At 60.7% G+C, this 15,737-nt stretch overlaps 4 protein-coding genes across 5 annotated transcripts in view; 2 read left to right on the top strand and 2 right to left on the bottom strand.

Moving 5' to 3' along the window:
• Nucleotides 1-1,934: 1,934 nt before the first annotated feature.
• Nucleotides 1,935-4,790, bottom strand: NEURL2 (neuralized E3 ubiquitin protein ligase 2). Its single transcript, XM_015647368.3, has 2 exons — nucleotides 3,612-4,790; nucleotides 1,935-2,286 (listed from the first exon to the last, which is right to left on the bottom strand). The coding sequence occupies exons 1-2, from the start codon at nucleotides 4,285-4,287 to the stop codon at nucleotides 2,171-2,173; spliced, it is 792 nt and encodes a 263-aa protein (XP_015502854.1). The 5' UTR covers nucleotides 4,288-4,790; the 3' UTR covers nucleotides 1,935-2,170.
• A 106-nt stretch (nucleotides 4,791-4,896) lies between these two features.
• CTSA (cathepsin A) lies at nucleotides 4,897-9,184 on the top strand. Its single transcript, XM_015647358.1, has 15 exons — nucleotides 4,897-4,983; nucleotides 5,203-5,363; nucleotides 5,435-5,546; nucleotides 5,664-5,714; nucleotides 5,993-6,079; nucleotides 6,181-6,336; nucleotides 6,640-6,731; nucleotides 7,030-7,114; nucleotides 7,211-7,302; nucleotides 7,508-7,586; nucleotides 7,725-7,873; nucleotides 7,945-8,020; nucleotides 8,125-8,214; nucleotides 8,336-8,437; nucleotides 8,571-9,184. The coding sequence occupies exons 2-15, from the start codon at nucleotides 5,203-5,205 to the stop codon at nucleotides 8,652-8,654; spliced, it is 1,416 nt and encodes a 471-aa protein (XP_015502844.1). The 5' UTR covers nucleotides 4,897-4,983; the 3' UTR covers nucleotides 8,655-9,184.
• A 295-nt stretch (nucleotides 9,185-9,479) lies between these two features.
• On the bottom strand, nucleotides 9,480-14,891 carry PLTP (phospholipid transfer protein). Its single transcript, XM_015647357.3, has 16 exons — nucleotides 13,620-14,891; nucleotides 12,800-12,915; nucleotides 12,515-12,614; nucleotides 12,314-12,442; nucleotides 12,023-12,178; nucleotides 11,822-11,885; nucleotides 11,589-11,652; nucleotides 11,381-11,472; nucleotides 11,066-11,242; nucleotides 10,878-10,937; nucleotides 10,631-10,792; nucleotides 10,391-10,458; nucleotides 10,273-10,315; nucleotides 10,057-10,120; nucleotides 9,907-9,983; nucleotides 9,480-9,815 (listed from the first exon to the last, which is right to left on the bottom strand). Exons 2-16 carry the CDS (start codon nucleotides 12,906-12,908, stop codon nucleotides 9,675-9,677), a joined length of 1,506 nt encoding a protein of 501 aa, XP_015502843.1. The 5' UTR covers nucleotides 12,909-12,915; nucleotides 13,620-14,891; the 3' UTR covers nucleotides 9,480-9,674.
• A 678-nt stretch (nucleotides 14,892-15,569) lies between these two features.
• The window catches only part of PCIF1 (PDX1 C-terminal inhibiting factor 1), an 11,572-nt gene continuing 11,404 nt past the window's right edge, over nucleotides 15,570-15,737 (top strand). Inside the window, exon 1 of one of the 2 annotated variants that reach the window (XM_015647354.1) lies at nucleotides 15,570-15,674. The gene's annotated coding sequence lies outside the window, so the exon portion shown is untranslated. The remainder of the gene's footprint in view (nucleotides 15,675-15,737) is intronic. The other variant, XM_015647355.3, reaches the window with a different exon arrangement.

The raw sequence follows: 15,737 nt of genomic DNA, 5'->3' as shown, positions 1-15,737 counted from the left end.
TGTCCAAAAGAATTCTGGGACAGACAGTATCAAAAGCTTTGCTGAAGCCCAAAAACATTAAATCTACTGGCTTTCCTTGATCAATTAGGTGGGTTACCCTGTTGAAGAAGAAAATCATGTTCAACAAGTAGAACTTTCCCCTCATGAGGATGTGCTGGCTGCAACCGGTGACTATGTTCTCCTCCAGGTGTTTTTCAAGACCTGCCAGAATGATCTTTTCCATGATTTTACTGGGCACTGAAGTGAGACTGACAGGCCTGTAGTTTCTAGGGTTTTCCTTCTTGCCCTTCTTTGAAATCGGGACATCATTCCCCAGCTTCCCGTCATTTGGGACCTCTCCAGATTCCCAAAACTGTTCAAAATCATCGAGAGTCTTTGTGATGACATCAGCCAGCTCTTTGTGGTTTCTCAAATTAATCCCATAAGGCCCCATAGATTTGTAGGATCTAGGTACAAAAACATGTGACAAAACTATTTCATCTGTGGCCAGCACCCGCAGGTCCTTGCAGCATCCAGCTGTGAGGTTGTGCAACAGAGCCAATAAATCACCCTTGTGTTGTTTGGGAGCTGAGTCTGTCCCTGTGCCAGCTGCAGCCACCCCTCCCTTCCCAGAGAACAGGGAATGGGGAATCAGGCAGGGCTTTAGGCAGTGCTCCTCAGTGGTCGGTGGTCTTGTCCCACCGTGGTGCCCGAGGTGGCAGCTCCTGAACCCCTGCAATCCCACTGTGCTGCAACCCATTATAGAGCAGGGCTGTTGTTTGTCTGGTTGCAGCAGCTGCTCTCAATTCCTCAAGAGGAACCCGCCCTCGTGTGCGGGGGTCACTGCCGGGCAGACAACACTGCAGGGAGGTGGGGAGCAAAGGCTTCGTGCAAGGGTGGGGGAGGGAAAACAGCCTGGAGAGTAAACGCCCTGGACTGTGGGTGCTGCTCTGGAGTGGGTGAGTTCCCCAGCCCCATCGCAGCCAGATGAGCTCCAGCCCCAGCAGCTCCCAGCCTGTTGTTGGGACATAGCAGAGAATGTCAGAAAGCTTGCTCCATTGCTGTGGTTTGGTCACTGTCCATATTTTCCCCATTTAGCAATTCCTTCATTAACACTTTGATGTTGATGAAGTTGGCCATGGTTGCGGGCTGGGGATTTCCTTTGAGCAAGAGTTTTGTAACATGATCTGATACTATCGAGTCTCTGACTAAATATAGCATCATGTTTCTTTAAAACACCTTTTTGTAAGCTTAGAGATGCTTGTTTCCCTTTTGGTTGTGATGTGGACAAAGCCTGAAAGGCTTTGCCCACCCCTTCACTATCTTTTTGGCTCCTGTGGGCACCCCTCTCATTTTAGGAGACCTCTCTCCTCCAGCCTGTTCCTCTGCACAGCTGCCACTCTGCCTCCCCTCCGGCCTGGCACTGCAGGATGCCAGCTACCAACCCCACCTGCCAGGAGTTGAGTGGTCTGGCTGAGGGCACGGAGCTGAGGGCATGGAGCTCCAAGTCAGGATGGCTGCGCCCCACACCAGGTCACTGTGACTGGCTCTGTGAGCACAGACACGTGCCCAAGCAAAGGCTGCTGCCAGCACTGCTGTCTGGGTGCTCCAACATCTGACCTGTCCCCCTCCAAGCTGAACACACAGGAAATAACTCATCGTTCCCTGAGTAAACATCTTTCCCAAGAGTGAAACTGCCCAGCCAGGATGAGCGTCCAGCTGTAATTTACCTCCACGTGAGTGCAGTGCTGTGCCCTCCCACGTTTCACCCACCCCAGTACTCGCTCTGATCCTCCCAGACAGTCCCAGTGTAATTCCAGGGCCGAGGACACGTCCTGAACCCCACAGGGCTGTGGCCTGTGCTCCCTTCCTCACTGGTGGGGGAACTGCTCCCACGAGGGGTTGCTGAAGCACAGGGTGGGGGGTCCCAGCTCCCCAAGCCTCCTTTGACAGAGTCTTGTCTGGAAGCACTTTATTGCTCTCTCTGACCCACATAAATCCCCCTGCCCATGCTCTGGGCATGCCACAACGTCAGTTTGGGGAAAATCCCAACCCCACTTTGCCCTGTTCTCACGTCAGCCCTTCAGTGGCACATGCTTGGGTGAGTGGGCAGGGAGGGGCACAGAGCCTGCTGGGTAGCCATCACTGGGGCTGTTGATGTGGGGGGCAGCCCAGCAGCACCCTCAATACCTCACTCATGTTGGCAGAAGCTCTTGAGTAGTGGGGGCAAGTCCAGGCCATCGATGGCCAGGCGGTGCACAATGTGTTTCTGGATAACCAGCCGGCACAGCGTCTGCAGGGAAGGAACTGGAAGAAAACAGATAGTACCTGAGCTAGGCAAGTCAGCAGTGAGGCTGAGCACAGAGGGGTGGAGGAGCTGGCAGGGCTTCTCAGAGGCACTGTGGTTCAAGGGTGAGTTCTGTGGCATCATCCTGCCGTGGGTTTGAACTGGCTGTGCGGGGGCTGGTGCCAGGCTGCTCCAACAGGGCTGGAAGCTAAAGGGCCCCAGGCAGCAAAGTTATTAGGAGAAAGGTTGAGAGAGAGTTATGTGCCCAAGCTGTGCGTGAATGTGCCTGGTTTTCATTTCTTTCTCTGGCAGCTGTCAAGCACCTCTCTGCTGCAGTCCTTTTCTATCCCACTCCCTTGGTCTGCCTGCACTGGCCCCAGCATTATGCTGCTGGGTGAGTGTCTACAGGCTGGGGCTGCACTGCCTGCAGAGACAGCACCTGCCATGCCTTTGGGGCAGACAACCATGAGAACCATCTCCTTAGGCACCTGCACAGAATCTGTCTGGTTCCTGCTCCTGTGATACCACTTCCTGGAGCCATGAGTGGCTCAGCAGTGTGAGTACTGTCTGCTGCAGCCAGCACTCCCCTCAGGTGTTTCACCAGGGAGAATACCAGCTTCTAGCCTTGGGACAGAAGCAGCTGCTCTTGACATCAGTATATGACACCAGTATATGAAGCAGTGTCTCCCAGTGCTGGGGGCAGCCAGTACTCTGACTGTAGCTCTTCTTCTGGCTCTGTCTCACCTGATCCATGTCCTCATTTTTCCAGCATCGTGCTAATTAGCACTCATTATCCTGGTCCCTCCCAGCAAACCAAGGGACGCGGGATAATGCCCAGGCATCACAGGGTGTCTGCCCATGGAACACCGTGTCTGGGGCATGCGGCAGGTGCGTGGGCACAGTGTGCTGAGCCTCGATGTATGTAGGCGGATGTTTTGATGCCAAAGCAGGATCTTGGTTAGCTCTGCCTGCCACGTGCGGTAGGCAAGGCTGGGCACAGTGAGGCCTCACAGCTCTGGGAGGGCCCTAAACACCCAACCCCATCACTCTGGGAAGGGTGGCCAGGGGGGCTCCGCCTGACTGCTGCTGCTGCTACTGAGGGTCTCTCCCCTTGCCCCAGCACAGTGCCTGTGGCACAGCTTTCATCAGACACTGCCCAGCAGCGGTATTGTGGATCTTGCCTGTGCTCCACAAGGACCAGAGGCTTTCCTGTGCCCTCTCACCTCCTGTGTCCCTCTGCCCAGTGGTACATTCCTACTGTTGGTGACTATGAGATGACCCCACCAGAGCATCCCCACTCCCGGCCCACGCAGCATGTGCCACAGGGAGGGGCACAGGTACCTACAGCCATAATCCACTGGGATGACTCGGACACTCTTGGTGGAGGCAAAGACGTCAATGACAGCGTAGAGCGGGCGGGTGGTGGGCAGGCCCCTGGCGCTCGGCCCCATGTCCTCGCCGTTGATGATGATGTGCATGTCGGCAGTGCCATCGGGCTGCGGGGCGTACAGCACCCCAATGCGGCTGCGCCGGGCGGTCGCGGGCAGCACATTCATCTTGTACAGGTCATCCAGGATGTGGCTGTAGCGGCTGGGCCGGCTGCGCCCCACCAGCGTGTCACGGGGGATCCGCACCCGCTGGATCAGCAGGAAGGGCTCCCAGGGCTGCCCCCGCGCCTGCACCTCCTCCCCCTCCACCACCACACGGTTGTGGTTCCGGGTGATGGCGAACACCCAGGTGTCTCCCATGTTGACCAGGTCCGGCAGCGAGTACTCAGGTACTACCTCCAGGCTCTGGGGATCGTGGGCTGTCAGTCCCACACGCAAGTGCCCACACCAGCCCAGCTCCTTCTCCTCAATTTCCACCAGGAATATCTGCCCAGGTGCCAGAGGCTCCTGGCTGAAGCAAAGCCCGTTGGCGAAGCTCTCCACCCGTGTGGCTTGCGTGTGTGAGGCATCCAGGCGGATGTTGGTGCCGTGGATGTGGTGGAAGCGTGCAGCAAGCCGGCACGGGGCAGCCATTGCGGCCAGAGCTATTTTTAACTGTCCCTGTCACAGCTGCTGTGAGGTGGTGACAGCCTGGCTGGGAGGGGCAAGCAGAGAGCTCAAGGGGGGTCCTAGTGCCATGGGGGAGGTTGGAGGGTGGGGGGGGAGGTGGCTGCTGGGTACAACCAGGCCCAAACCAGACCCACAGACATTTCACAATGGACTGTCCAATGATGCCACCTAGGCTGGAGTGCCTGGCTGTGCCCATGCTGTTCAGCAGTGTCTGGAGGTGCACAGTGATACCAGCTGTAGCCACCAGTGGCCAGTGGTCATCAAACGGTGATGCTCGGCTTTACCCAGCGGTGCTGGGTGGCACCCAGCTGGTGTTCCCCACCGGCCGGTGGCAGTGGCCGGTGGTACCCAGCCATACCGGCTATACCCAGCAGTGCCCGACACCCAGCTGTAACCGGTGGTGCCCGGCAGTGCCCGCCAGCTGCCCCGTTGGGGTGCGGGGGGCTCCGTCGGTGCCCCCCGCACGGTCCCGGTCCCGGTCCCGGGCCGGGCCGCTCCCACGTGCGCGGGCGGGGCCGGGGCGGGACCGGCCGCCCCCGGGGCGCTGATTGGGCGCCGCCGGGCCCCGCCCCGCTCACGTGAGCGCCGCAGGTCATATGGGCGCGTGTCATGTGCCCGCCGTGACCGCCGCCTGCGAGCGCCGCGCCGGGAGCGGCCGCGGTCAGCGGGACCGGGGGGCGCCGGGACGGGACCGGGGGGATGGGCTGGAGGGACGGGCTGGAGGGACCGGGACCCGCGCCAGGGGAGCCGATTGTGCCGGGCGGGGAGCAGCCCCGAGTGGGGGGCCGGGGCTGGGCAGCCGGGCCGGGGCGCTCGCGGAGCGCTGCCGCGGCCGTTCCTGGCCGACGGCGCCCTGACCGTCCCTTCCGCCCGCCGCAGATGGGGCCAGTGTTGCTGTCGTCGCTGCTGCTGCTGGGGTTGTGCCGGGCCGCCCCCCCGGACCATGAGGTGACGTACCTGCCCGGGCTGCCAAAGCAGCCCTCCTTCCGCCACTTTTCGGGCTACCTCTGCGCCGGGCCGGGCAAGTACCTGCACTACTGGTACGTGGGACTGCGCCTGGCGATGGGGGGGCATCGGCTGGCAGCGGGCACTCACAGCTGTACGTCCACAGGTTCGTGGAGGCCCAGAGCAATCCCCAGAGCAGCCCCCTGGTGCTGTGGCTGAACGGGGGCCCTGGCTGCAGCTCCATGGAGGGCTTCCTGAAGGAGCATGGCCCCTTCCTGGTTAGTAGTCACTGCTATCCCGTGGCTCAAGGACTTAGGGGATGACCAGCTGCATGGCACGAGCCATCCTGCTGTGTCCTGCCCTGCTTTGCCCAAAGTCACCACCTTCTTCCTCAGATCCAGCCCGATGGGGTCACACTGAAGTACAATGAGTACGCATGGAACAAGGTACAGGCACTGCTTCCCTTTGTGGCTTCAAGATGGGGTGGCCCTGAGCGAGTTCCTCCTGCCCTCTCCATGGAGCCGACCCTTCTGCCGCTCCCCTCCCACCCAACACACCCTCCTCTCGAGTCTGCTGTTGAGCAGCACAGGAATGTGGCCACCCCAGCACAGCCCTGGGGCGGGCCATACTCCTGCGGGTGCTGCCATGGGTGGGGCCAGCAGCCCTTGGCCCCACTGAGCCAGATGGTCTCCCCTGATTACTGGCTCCTCTGCTGTCCTCGCAGATTGCCAACATCCTCTATGTGGAGTCTCCTGCTGGTGTCGGCTTCTCATACTCTGATGACAAGAAGTATGCCACAAATGACACAGAGGCGAGTGACTGGGGTGTAGGGAGAGCTCTGCTCCCCTGCCTGCCCTCTCCTGGGCATAGGGTACAGCCTCACCACCTGACCATGACACCTTCTCCCTGCAGGTTGCTCACAACAACTACCTGGCACTGAAGGACTTCCTCCGGCTCTTCCCCGAGTACTCCAAGAATGATCTGTTCCTCACAGGGGAGAGCTATGGAGGGGTCTACATTCCCACACTGGCAGAGTGGGTGATGCAGGACCCCAGCCTCAACCTGAAGGTGGGCAGCTTGGCTCTGCCTAGCTGGGGAGCAGAGGGCTTGGCACAGCCAGGGTGGGACCAGCCGGGATGTAGGGCACGCCTGGCCCTGCAGCCTTTCATCTCTTCCTGGGGTTCTGGCAGCAACTGCTGGTGGACGTGTCTGTCCCTGCTGCCGGGGCAGCGTCCTCAGGCACCCCCAACCCTCCCTGTTCCCTCTGCAGAGTAAACAGTTCCACATCTGCTTCCTGCCTGTGGCTGCTGTGCTGTGACCGCCCCGCGGGGAGCTGGAACACAACAGGGTTGTTTTCTTCTTGCCTCGCAGGGAATCGCTGTGGGAAACGGCCTCTCATCTTATGAGATCAATGACAACTCCCTGGTTTACTTTGCCTATTACCACGGGCTGCTGGGGACTGAGTAAGAGCGGAGGGAATGTTGGTTGTGCCATCCCTGTGCAAGCAGGATGGGTGCACAGCTGAGGCTGGGGCTGTCTAGGTGGGTGGTATTGAGACAAGGGCAGCACCTAGCCTGCCCTGGCCAGCAGCTGGGCTGTGGCTCCTTGTCCCAGGCAGCTCCCATGGGTGCATTTGTCTGTGGGGTAAAGAGGGCACGGGGCTAAGCTGTGTGCTTTGTGGCCACTGGGCAGAGAGCTGCAGAGCAGCTGTTAGGTCAGTGTTGCCACCCTGGCCCAAGTAGTCCTGGTCTCTGCCTGCAGGCTGTGGAAAGACCTTCAGGAGTTCTGCTGCTCCCAGGGAAAATGCAACTTCCATGACAACTCCAACCTGAACTGCACACTCAAGGTGAGGGAACCAGATCCTATATGCCTGGCTCTCAGTGGGCCCACAGTTCCACAAGGATCCTGCTAAGTCACAAACCCTTCTTACGGCTCCTTGCAGATGGGGGAGATGATTCAGATTGTAGAAGAGTCTGGCCTCAATATTTACAACCTCTATGCCCCATGTGATGGCGGTGTCCCAGGGAGCATGAGGTAAGAGTGGCCCCAGGGAAAACAGTTCTATAGGCACCAGCTCGCTTTGGTTGCACTGGCACAGAGGGACATGGTGGGCTGGGCAGAGTGCCCCTCTGGGACAAATGCATGGTGTGTGGCTGCTGCTGAGGACTCCCCCCAGGAGAGCCCTTAGCCCTTGTTCTCCAGGGTTTTCAGTCTGTCCTCATACTCACTCTGGCTACAGGTACGAGGGTGATTATCTCATCACACATGACCTGGGAAACTCCTTCATCCGGATGCCCCTGAGGTTCTCCTGGCGGCAGGTGAGCAGCAGTGCTCACGCTGCTGGGCTGTGAGCAGCCTCTGTTCAGCCAGTTGTGCTGTTGTGGGCAAGAGGGGCAGAAAGCAGCTGTTCCATGGGGCAAGTGCTGCTGTGACAGTGACTCTCCCAACTCTCCCAGAACTTGTTCCGGATGCCAGTAGCCCGAAAGAAGGTCCGGATGGACCCACCTTGTACCAACTCCACAGCCCCTAGCATGTATCTGAACTCCCCCGAGGTGCGGAAGGCTCTGCACATCTCCCCTGAGGCCCCAGAGTGGCAGGTGTGCAGGTGAGCAAGCTGTGGACAGGGAGGGACGACTCTGAGAATGAGCAGACATGATGCCAATGCTTCCTTCACAGCTTTGACGTGAACCGCAGCTACAAGCGCCTGTACATGCAGATGAATGAGCAGTACCTCAAGCTGCTTGGAACCACGGTGTGTGCAGGGGAGCCCACAGACGGGGAGTGTCTCTGCCAGCTCATCCTACCTGGCTGGGGCTGCTGCCCTGCCAACAGCTCACCCTCTTGTCTGCTACACAGAAATACCGGATCCTGGTGTACAATGGGGACGTAGACATGGCTTGCAACTTTCTCGGGGATGAGTGGTTTGTGGATTCCCTGTGCCAGAAGGTAAATGGGCAGGGCCCAGGCCATGCCAGTCACTGGCTCTGGGATATGTGCTGTACCTGGATATGGCAGGAGCATGGCCAGGGCCAGCCACAGGTGCTGAAGACTCTGCTGCTACTCCCAGGTGCAGGTGGCTCGTCGGCCCTGGCTCTACACTGAAAATGGTGAGAACCAGATCGGTGGCTTTGTGAAGGAATTCACCAACATTGCTTTCCTCACTGTCAAGGTAGGGCTGGGGGCCAGGGATGGGGCTGTGGGTGGGTGTGCTGGACACCAAAGCTCCAGTCAGGGTAGGGTGGTGTCAGGTGGGCTGTGGCAGCACCCCAGCCACACTGACAACCACTGCCCCTTTCCTACAGGGAGCTGGCCACATGGTGCCCACTGACCGGCCGCTTGCTGCCTTCACCATGTTCTGCCGCTTCATTAAGAACCAGCCTTACTAAGAGCTGCAGAGATAGTGCCTGGGGCTCCAGCTGCTCTCACCACCCCACCTGCCCTCGTCGCTGGCACCTTGCAGAGCCTGTCCTCGCTGCTGCTCGGCTACACCATGGATGTGTCATGCCTGCAGCCTTCCCCCCTGGCTGGACAGGGCTGCCTGCTATGGGTGGGGGGCATGGGCTCAAGGACTCTTGTCCTTGCAGGAGAGGCATTGTGCACCTGCTGCAGCCACTTCCCCCCTTGTGGCTTCCTGTCTTGCCTCCTCCCTGTCTGCAGCAGCAGCTGCTTCCCTCCCAGGCAGGGAGCAGTCCCCAGCACTTCCTCTCAGACCCACATGCACATGGCCTGGACAGGCTGAGGAGCAGCAGCAGCAGGGCGCACCTGAGTCCTGTTCACCTCTACCTTGGCTCCCACCACCTCTGCTCCCACTGAAGGAGACTTACCACCTCTACCACAACAATCCCACTGCTAGGGCACACAGTGCTTCAGGAACTTGCAATAAACTCTGACCAAGGTGGTTCTGCTCCTTCTCGCACCTTTGTGCCAGCTCCTGCTTCGCTTTCCTCTGCTCTCTGAGGAGCACCAGTGAGTGCCAATGCTCTGTGCCAGGGAGCCCTGGGCTGTGAGCTATGCCCTGTTTGCAGGGGTCCCTTCCTCCTGGAAACAAAGGACCCACCTAAGTGGTAGCAGCACAGTCACTCTGAGCCCTCTGGCACTGCACTAAGCTGTGTCTACTCCCAAGGACCTAAGCTGGGCAGCATTAGCTGCCTCCTTTCCATCTCCTCACCATGTACCCCAGCATGGACAATGTCCTCCAAGCAACAAGGCTATGTGGTTGGAGTCAGGTGGTTTATTAGTGTAATGAGCAGGGGTGCAGCAGGGGTTCCCAGAGCACCCTCTCCACCTTGCTGCGCCCCACCAGGGCTTGGAAGCCCTGACAATGTGCTGGTGGTACCAGGGAAGCTGCTTCCTACCTACAGTCTACGGGTCCAGCCCAGGATCTGCCCTTGGTCCAGGGAGGAGAGCTAGAGTGAGCTGGGGTCCAGGCTGGGCTCTGTGGGCTGGGAGCTGGAGTAGGCAGAAGCAGTTGGCACTGGGCGGTATTTCTCAATCACCTCCCGAAGCCCCTTGGAGAAGTGGAGATCAGCTCCCACTGTGAGGAATCCCTGCAGAGGGAAGAGGGTCAGTGCAAGGCTGGAGGTGACAATTCCCTTCACAGCAGGACATGGAGGCACAGGCTCCCATCCCATCACATACCGCATGATTGGTGACCACCTCCCTGGTGAAGTCCATGCCTTCAGGCAGTGGGATCTGCACCCCCTTCTTTGTCCTCTCTGCAGAGAGGGAGATGGGATGAGGCTGAGCCCCTGCTTACATTACCAGTTGAGTGGGAGCAATGATGCCTACCGTTAATGATGGGCATGATGGTCAGTTGCAGCAGGGTCTTCAGTGGGGCCTGCAGTGAGAACAGCTGCAGAAGAAGAGCTCGGTCAGTGTAGTGGCAGAGCTGCCAGCCAGGTTAAGGAGGGCTGTAAGTGGGGATCCTGCATGGACAGCCTCTCCCCAGCCCACCCCACGCTGTGGCTGGGTGTAAGGGTTCCCAGGCCATCACCATGCTCTCACCGCAAGTGACTCCAGCGCTGACTGCTTGGAATAGATGCGAAACCTGGACAGAAGGAAGCAGCTGTGAGCAGGGTCTGGAGGGGACTCTCCCCATGTCCCCATGGGACCCCAGCCATACCGTCTTAGGTCCAGCTGCACACGCAACGCCTTCCCTTGCAGAAATACCTTGGCACTCAGCTTGGTTTCCTGGGGAGGGAGAGAGCTGACTCACAGCAGGCAGAGGACAAACAGGCCAGCTCATCCCACAGGTCCAGTGTCCCTCTGCTTGGTGACATCAGTACCTTACAACACAGGATGGGGGACACTGCTCCCATATACACTGGGGTGACTGCACAAGGAGCCCCAGCTCCCTCCTCACCATGGCCATGCTGGAGAGCTGGACAGGAGGACGGTCCGGGGGCACCAGTGAGATGTTCAGGAAAGCAGAGACAGAGACTGAGGTCCCTGAGGGTTTGATGATGCAGCGGGGAGGAGCAGAGACCTGCAGCACGAGCCGCAGCGGAGCATCCACAGAAGGGCTCTGGGGAAGGCAGATTAGCTGGAAGCTGGGAGCAGGGCAGGGCGGTGCTCTGCCATGCCTTCCACCCTGTCCAGGGGCTCCTTACCAGCATGAAGATTGTTCCAAAGAATGTGGCTCTCAGCAAAACCTCCAGATCCTTGGGCACCTGTGGGGAGCACAAACGACTGGAGGAGAAGCAAGCTGCTCCTGCAGGTCCCAGCAAAGCTGCTCCCTGGATGGCACTCCCTTGCTCTGTGACACAGCCCACCCCTCTGAGTGTCAGGTGCTCCTTACCTTCTCCCCCTGGAGCTCTATGGTCAGCACTCCTGCCTGGAAGTACGAGTGCATGGCTGAGTCGAAGAAATATTCAGAGAAGGCAACATAAACCATGCGTTCAGTCTCCTTAATCACCGGCTCCACCGCGTGGTTCTCCAGCTCCTGGTCCTCTCTCACCCGAGGGAAGAACATGCCCTAGACCAAGAGCAGGAGAGGTTCCCACAGCCACGGGGCAGCCCACCTCACCTGCTCCATGAAGCCGAACCTGCCTGCTGGCACAGCCTTTCTCACGGGGATGGGGAAGGACCAGCAAGGCAGGGACCCAGTGTTCACCTTGAAGTCGAGGTCAAGGGTGTCAGTGGAGATGGACGGATCCCGTAGGAGGGAGTAGTCAATCCCAACATGCTCATCCACATAGTTCCTCACTGCCAGGGAAGATATGCTGGTGTGACTTAGCCTGGAGCTGCCTAGCAGCCTGATGCCCAGCCCTGTCTGCCCCACAGTGAATGGGACCCAGTCCCTTTCCCAGGGCAACACACACCAGGCACTGTGTCCAGCAAAGAGTTCAGCAGCACCATGCTGGCATGCTCCAGGGATGGGCAGATCTGCAAGGCAAGGAGCCAGGCTGATGGGAATCACTCCCGGGACTCGATGAGGAGCTGCAGAGGCAGGACAAGGCCCAGCAGACAGGCAGGATACAACTCTGCCCTCTCCCACACACAAATGGCAGAGCCCTAACAGCCCACAGCCCCTCTCATCTACATTCAGCTGTACCTGCTGGCTGAGGAGGAAGCGCATCCCTGTGACGATGAAGGTGCTCAAGAACTCATAGACCTTCCTGGAGGACACAAGAGTGGTTCTGCACTGCCTGTTCTCCCTGTGGCTCTGTGCCTATTTCAGCTCACAGCTGGGCTGAGGAAGTACTGAGGGTGTGGGAAGGGGGGTCAAGGAGACAGGCAGAGGGGTCAGATGTACCTGAGAGTGCCAGAAAAGCCAGCATGCATTCTGGCTATGGAGGCATTGCAGGTCATATTGGAGATCTTGAGGCGCCCAGCCTCATCCTTGGCCAACTGCAGCACTGTGTAGATGTGGACACCATCCGCAGAGGCATTGATGGACCCAATGTCGTAGCTGGAAATCAGTAAAGCAGATGAGAGGAGCACACAGCTCCTGCCAGCTGCAGGACAGCAAGGCATCTGTGGCACCCAGCAAACACAGCTGAGGGGTGGGCTAGCACCCAGAGCAGCAGGAAGGGAGGCAGCTCACAAGAACCAGTAGAGCAGCTGCCTGCGGAAGCGTAGGCTGATGGAAGCATTGTTGATGTTGAAGACAAGGTGCTGCTGGGGCTGAAAGTTCAGGTCCGCAAAGGCCAGCTGCAGGTCTGTCACCTTGACTCTGCAGGGAGGAGACAGGGTGGTTAGATGGACAGATGGACTTGAGAAGCTGCGGGCAGCAGGTAGCACTCACTGGCTGATGTTGTACTGGAACTGCCCCTCATTTCCATGCAGGTCTGACACTGTGATGTTCTGCAGCTCCTGCTCCACAAAGCGCAGCCCCTCCTGCTTCACTGCAGGGAAGAACGAGGCTGGGCTGGGACGTGCCCTGCTGGCAGCATGGCCCCTGACAGCCCCCACTCCTCTCTGGCTGCACCATGGTGGAGCAGCGCAGGCAGAACCCTGCACAAGCACAGACCCCAGGAGGGTGCCTAACGTCCCTCTTTCCCAGGCTGCGAGATCCTGGCTGGCCCCTTACCCAGGTCCAGTCCCTTGGAAGTAATCCGGATCTTACAGCCAGGAGAGCTGTGCAAGGCTATGACCAACGAGGGCAGCAGGAGGAGAAGGAGGCAGCTGCCGGCAGCCATCTCGTACCTGGAGGCAGAGAGCAGGGTCAGCACAGACTGGCCTGAGGACATGCACGGGTATCAGCACGGACAGGCCTGGGGGACACACTGGAAGGGAAGCAGCTACTACCCAGCCTGCCTGCGGCAGGGGATAGCTCCAAGGAACACCCCACCGCTCCACTGTTCTCCCTGAAACCCCCCAGTACTGCCCAGGTCGCCTTTGCCCGAAACCTCTGGACTAGCAGCCCATGAGGGGCACGGCCCCCACCGCAGGTTTCTATGCACAAGCCCCAGCACTGGCCCTGTGGAGCCTGAGGGTCCCACATCTGGGAACACACACTGCAGCACTCCCCCCGCCCTGAACACAGCCTGCTCCCCAAACCGCAGGGACAGGCGCCAGCCCCATGTGTGCTGCTGCAGCGGGGAGCCCCAGCACTTCGCAGAGGAGCGAAACCTCGCCCGTGGGGCCGTCCCACAACTCTCACAGCACCCCCCCGAGATGTACCGCCAGCCCCCAGGCTGGTTTGAGATGGGAGCTGGAACCTGTCCATCCCGCAGCAACAGGCGGAGCTCCATGCGAGGCTGTGGGATGGGACGGGGCCCCCCAATAGCTTCCCCTATTTCTCTGAAGGGAGAGGATGTGGGATCCCCCTCCCCGGGGCCCGGAGCCACCGTGGTGCTCAGAGGCTGGGGGGTTCCCCTACACAATGCCGGCTCAGTTCGGGTACTTACAGCGAGGCTTGTCCTCGGCTCCCGGCGTGGGGAAAGCTGAATCACGTGAAGGCAGGAGGAAGGGAGAACACAAGATCCAAGACTTTCTTTTGAGCTGGCTGAGGTTTCCCTGCCTTTATATAGCCCCCAGCTGCCACTCCTTGCGGGCTCACAGCTGGGAGGAGACAGCGGGACGGACGGACGGGGAGGATGCAGGTCTGTGTCCCGCCGAGCCCGGCTGGCTGCCAGCACCGGCACAGACAGCGGCTCGCCTGGCCACCCCAGCTCCAGGATGGACACGAAGCTATCCTTCCCCTGAAAACACCGCTCCCCGCGTCCTGCACACGCAGCCACGGCCGTGGATCTCTCCGGCACCGCCGTGCGAGGGGCACATGTGCAAACGGCGTCCGGGAGGGCCTGGGGTGCGGGGGACTCCCAATCTGCGGTATGAAGCTTCTGTTAGTGCTGAGCTTCAGTGCAAACTCCGCGGCCCCAGGCCGGAGGTGCTGCTTGGGGCTGGTTCATGCCCATCTGTAACGTGAACCTGAGCAGAGAAGCTGCCGAGGTTGTGGACCCTCAGGACTGCCTCCACAGGCTCTGCCCCGACCCCAAGGCAGGCAGCAGTGGTTCTGCAGGATGTGCCTTTGGATGGCCTTGCCCCGTGTGTTAGCGGCACCTTGGCTGCCAGGGTCACAGCACCGAGATGTGCACTGCCAGAATGTCCCCATGAGCGCCCGTGCCACCGTCCTGCTCCCGTCACGGGAAAGATGGGCAGCTCCTCAGCCCGGGGCTCCTTCCCGAAAATCCTTCCTGGCCGAGCCATGCCGAGAGTCTGCCCCTGCCCTCACCACCCCCTCGGCCACTTGAGCTGCCTCGCTCCAAGGCTGGAGTTTCACTGTCCCTTCACAGAGTCCCCTCTGCCCCCAGGGGTCGGTCTGAGCCGGCCCCTCGTGCCCCGGGCGGTTATCGGTGGTCCGGGCAGCAGAGCCGGGCTGCTGGAAGCCCAAAACGGGAGACTCAGTGCTTACACAGCACTTATCCCTCCAGAATTGCTGCGCCAGCGTTAACTCATTAAACTGACCCCGGTGATCCCGGAGCAGAGGGCAGGACTCCGGGCGATGGGATACCCCTCGTAAAGCTGGGCAGCAGGGATATCCCAGAAGAAGAGGGCAGGAGAGGCCCCGCGGTTTCCCCAGCCCATCTTCACCAGGGGACGTGGGCAAGCACCAGCCACCGGCTGCCCAGGGAGGTGGGGCCGAGGCAGGACGGGTGCACTGCTAGATGGATGTAAAAGAAGCTCAGAAGGCTGCGAGGGGGTCCTGCGGCCCACAGGGACCCCCAGTAACAGCCGTGTTCTCCTTCCACGTCCCGTGTCATCCTCCAGCATACGCTGTGCAGCAGCAGCCACGGGCCGCGGGAGCGACCCCAGCGATCACCCGGCTGCGCCCTGCGCTGCACCGCGTCCCTCAGTGCCTGGCACCGGGACCCGCGGGCCAGGGAATGGCCACGGCAATTGTGTGGGGACGGACGTGTCAGCGGTGCGCTCGAGGGACCGCCGCGACAGGCAGTGGCTGCCAGGGCCGGCCCGGGCTGGAGCGCAGCAGGAACAACCGCTGTGCCCAGCGGGCGGCGGAAGCCCCGCGCCCGCACATCAATGCAACCCCCCCCGTCCCGGCCGCCGCCCCACCCCGGCGCCGCCGCTCTTCAAAGCCCCTTTGGTTGCGACCGCTGCGACCGCGCCCTGCCAGTGCCGGGAACCGCCCGCGGCGGGTGAGAGGGCGGGCCCGGTCCGCACTAAGCGGCTCCGGGACAGCGCGGGCGGGACCGCGACCGCGCCGCACCCACCGCGGGGCGGTGCCCGCCACAAAGATGGCTCCGGGCGGGCGGGGTGACCGCGCAGCCTTTGCGCACGCGCCATGTAATTCCCCCAAGCGCGGGCTCTGCTTCGCGCATGCGCTCCACACCCGCGGCCCCGGCGCAAGATGGCGGCGGCGGGGAGGGCGAGGCGGAGGTGGGGCGGCGGCGGTGGCGGACGCAGCGGTGCCCGGTGCCTGCAGCCCCTGGCCTCACGCCCAGGTAAGCGGCGCAACCGCGTGGCCGCGGCCCGCCGTGCAGGAGGAGGCGGCGGGGGCGGGCAGC

This window comes from Parus major, chromosome 20, assembly GCF_001522545.3.
Source record: "Parus major isolate Abel chromosome 20, Parus_major1.1, whole genome shotgun sequence".
NCBI classification, from domain to species: domain Eukaryota; kingdom Metazoa; phylum Chordata; class Aves; order Passeriformes; family Paridae; genus Parus; species Parus major.
The sequence above is the reverse complement of the archived record's forward strand: the minus strand, read 5'-3'. Positions and strand labels throughout refer to the sequence as shown.

What these genes read in the sequence shown, in the direction of transcription:
- CTSA (XM_015647358.1), top strand. Translation starts at nt 5,203, where the DNA reads ATGGGGCCAGTGTTGCTGTCGTCGCTGCTGCTGCTGGGGTTGTGCCGG. An exon ending in GGCAAGTACCTGCACTACTG is followed by an intron (nt 5,364 to 5,434) that starts GTACGTGGGACT and finishes GTACGTCCACAG; the next exon opens with GTTCGTGGAGGCCCAGAGCA. An exon ending in CACGGGCTGCTGGGGACTGA is followed by an intron (nt 6,732 to 7,029) that starts GTAAGAGCGGAG and finishes CTCTGCCTGCAG; the next exon opens with GCTGTGGAAAGACCTTCAGG.
- PLTP (XM_015647357.3), bottom strand. Translation starts at nt 12,908, where the DNA reads ATGGCTGCCGGCAGCTGCCTCCTTCTCCTCCTGCTGCCCTCGTTGGTC. An exon ending in TTTGCTGGACACAGTGCCTG is followed by an intron (nt 11,473 to 11,588) that starts GTGTGTGTTGCC and finishes CTTCCCTGGCAG; the next exon opens with TGAGGAACTATGTGGATGAG. An exon ending in GTGCAGCTGGACCTAAGACG is followed by an intron (nt 10,316 to 10,390) that starts GTATGGCTGGGG and finishes CCTTCTGTCCAG; the next exon opens with GTTTCGCATCTATTCCAAGC.
- NEURL2 (XM_015647368.3), bottom strand. Translation starts at nt 4,287, where the DNA reads ATGGCTGCCCCGTGCCGGCTTGCTGCACGCTTCCACCACATCCACGGC. An exon ending in CATCCCAGTGGATTATGGCT is followed by an intron (nt 2,287 to 3,611) that starts GTAGGTACCTGT and finishes GTTTTCTTCCAG; the next exon opens with TTCCTTCCCTGCAGACGCTG.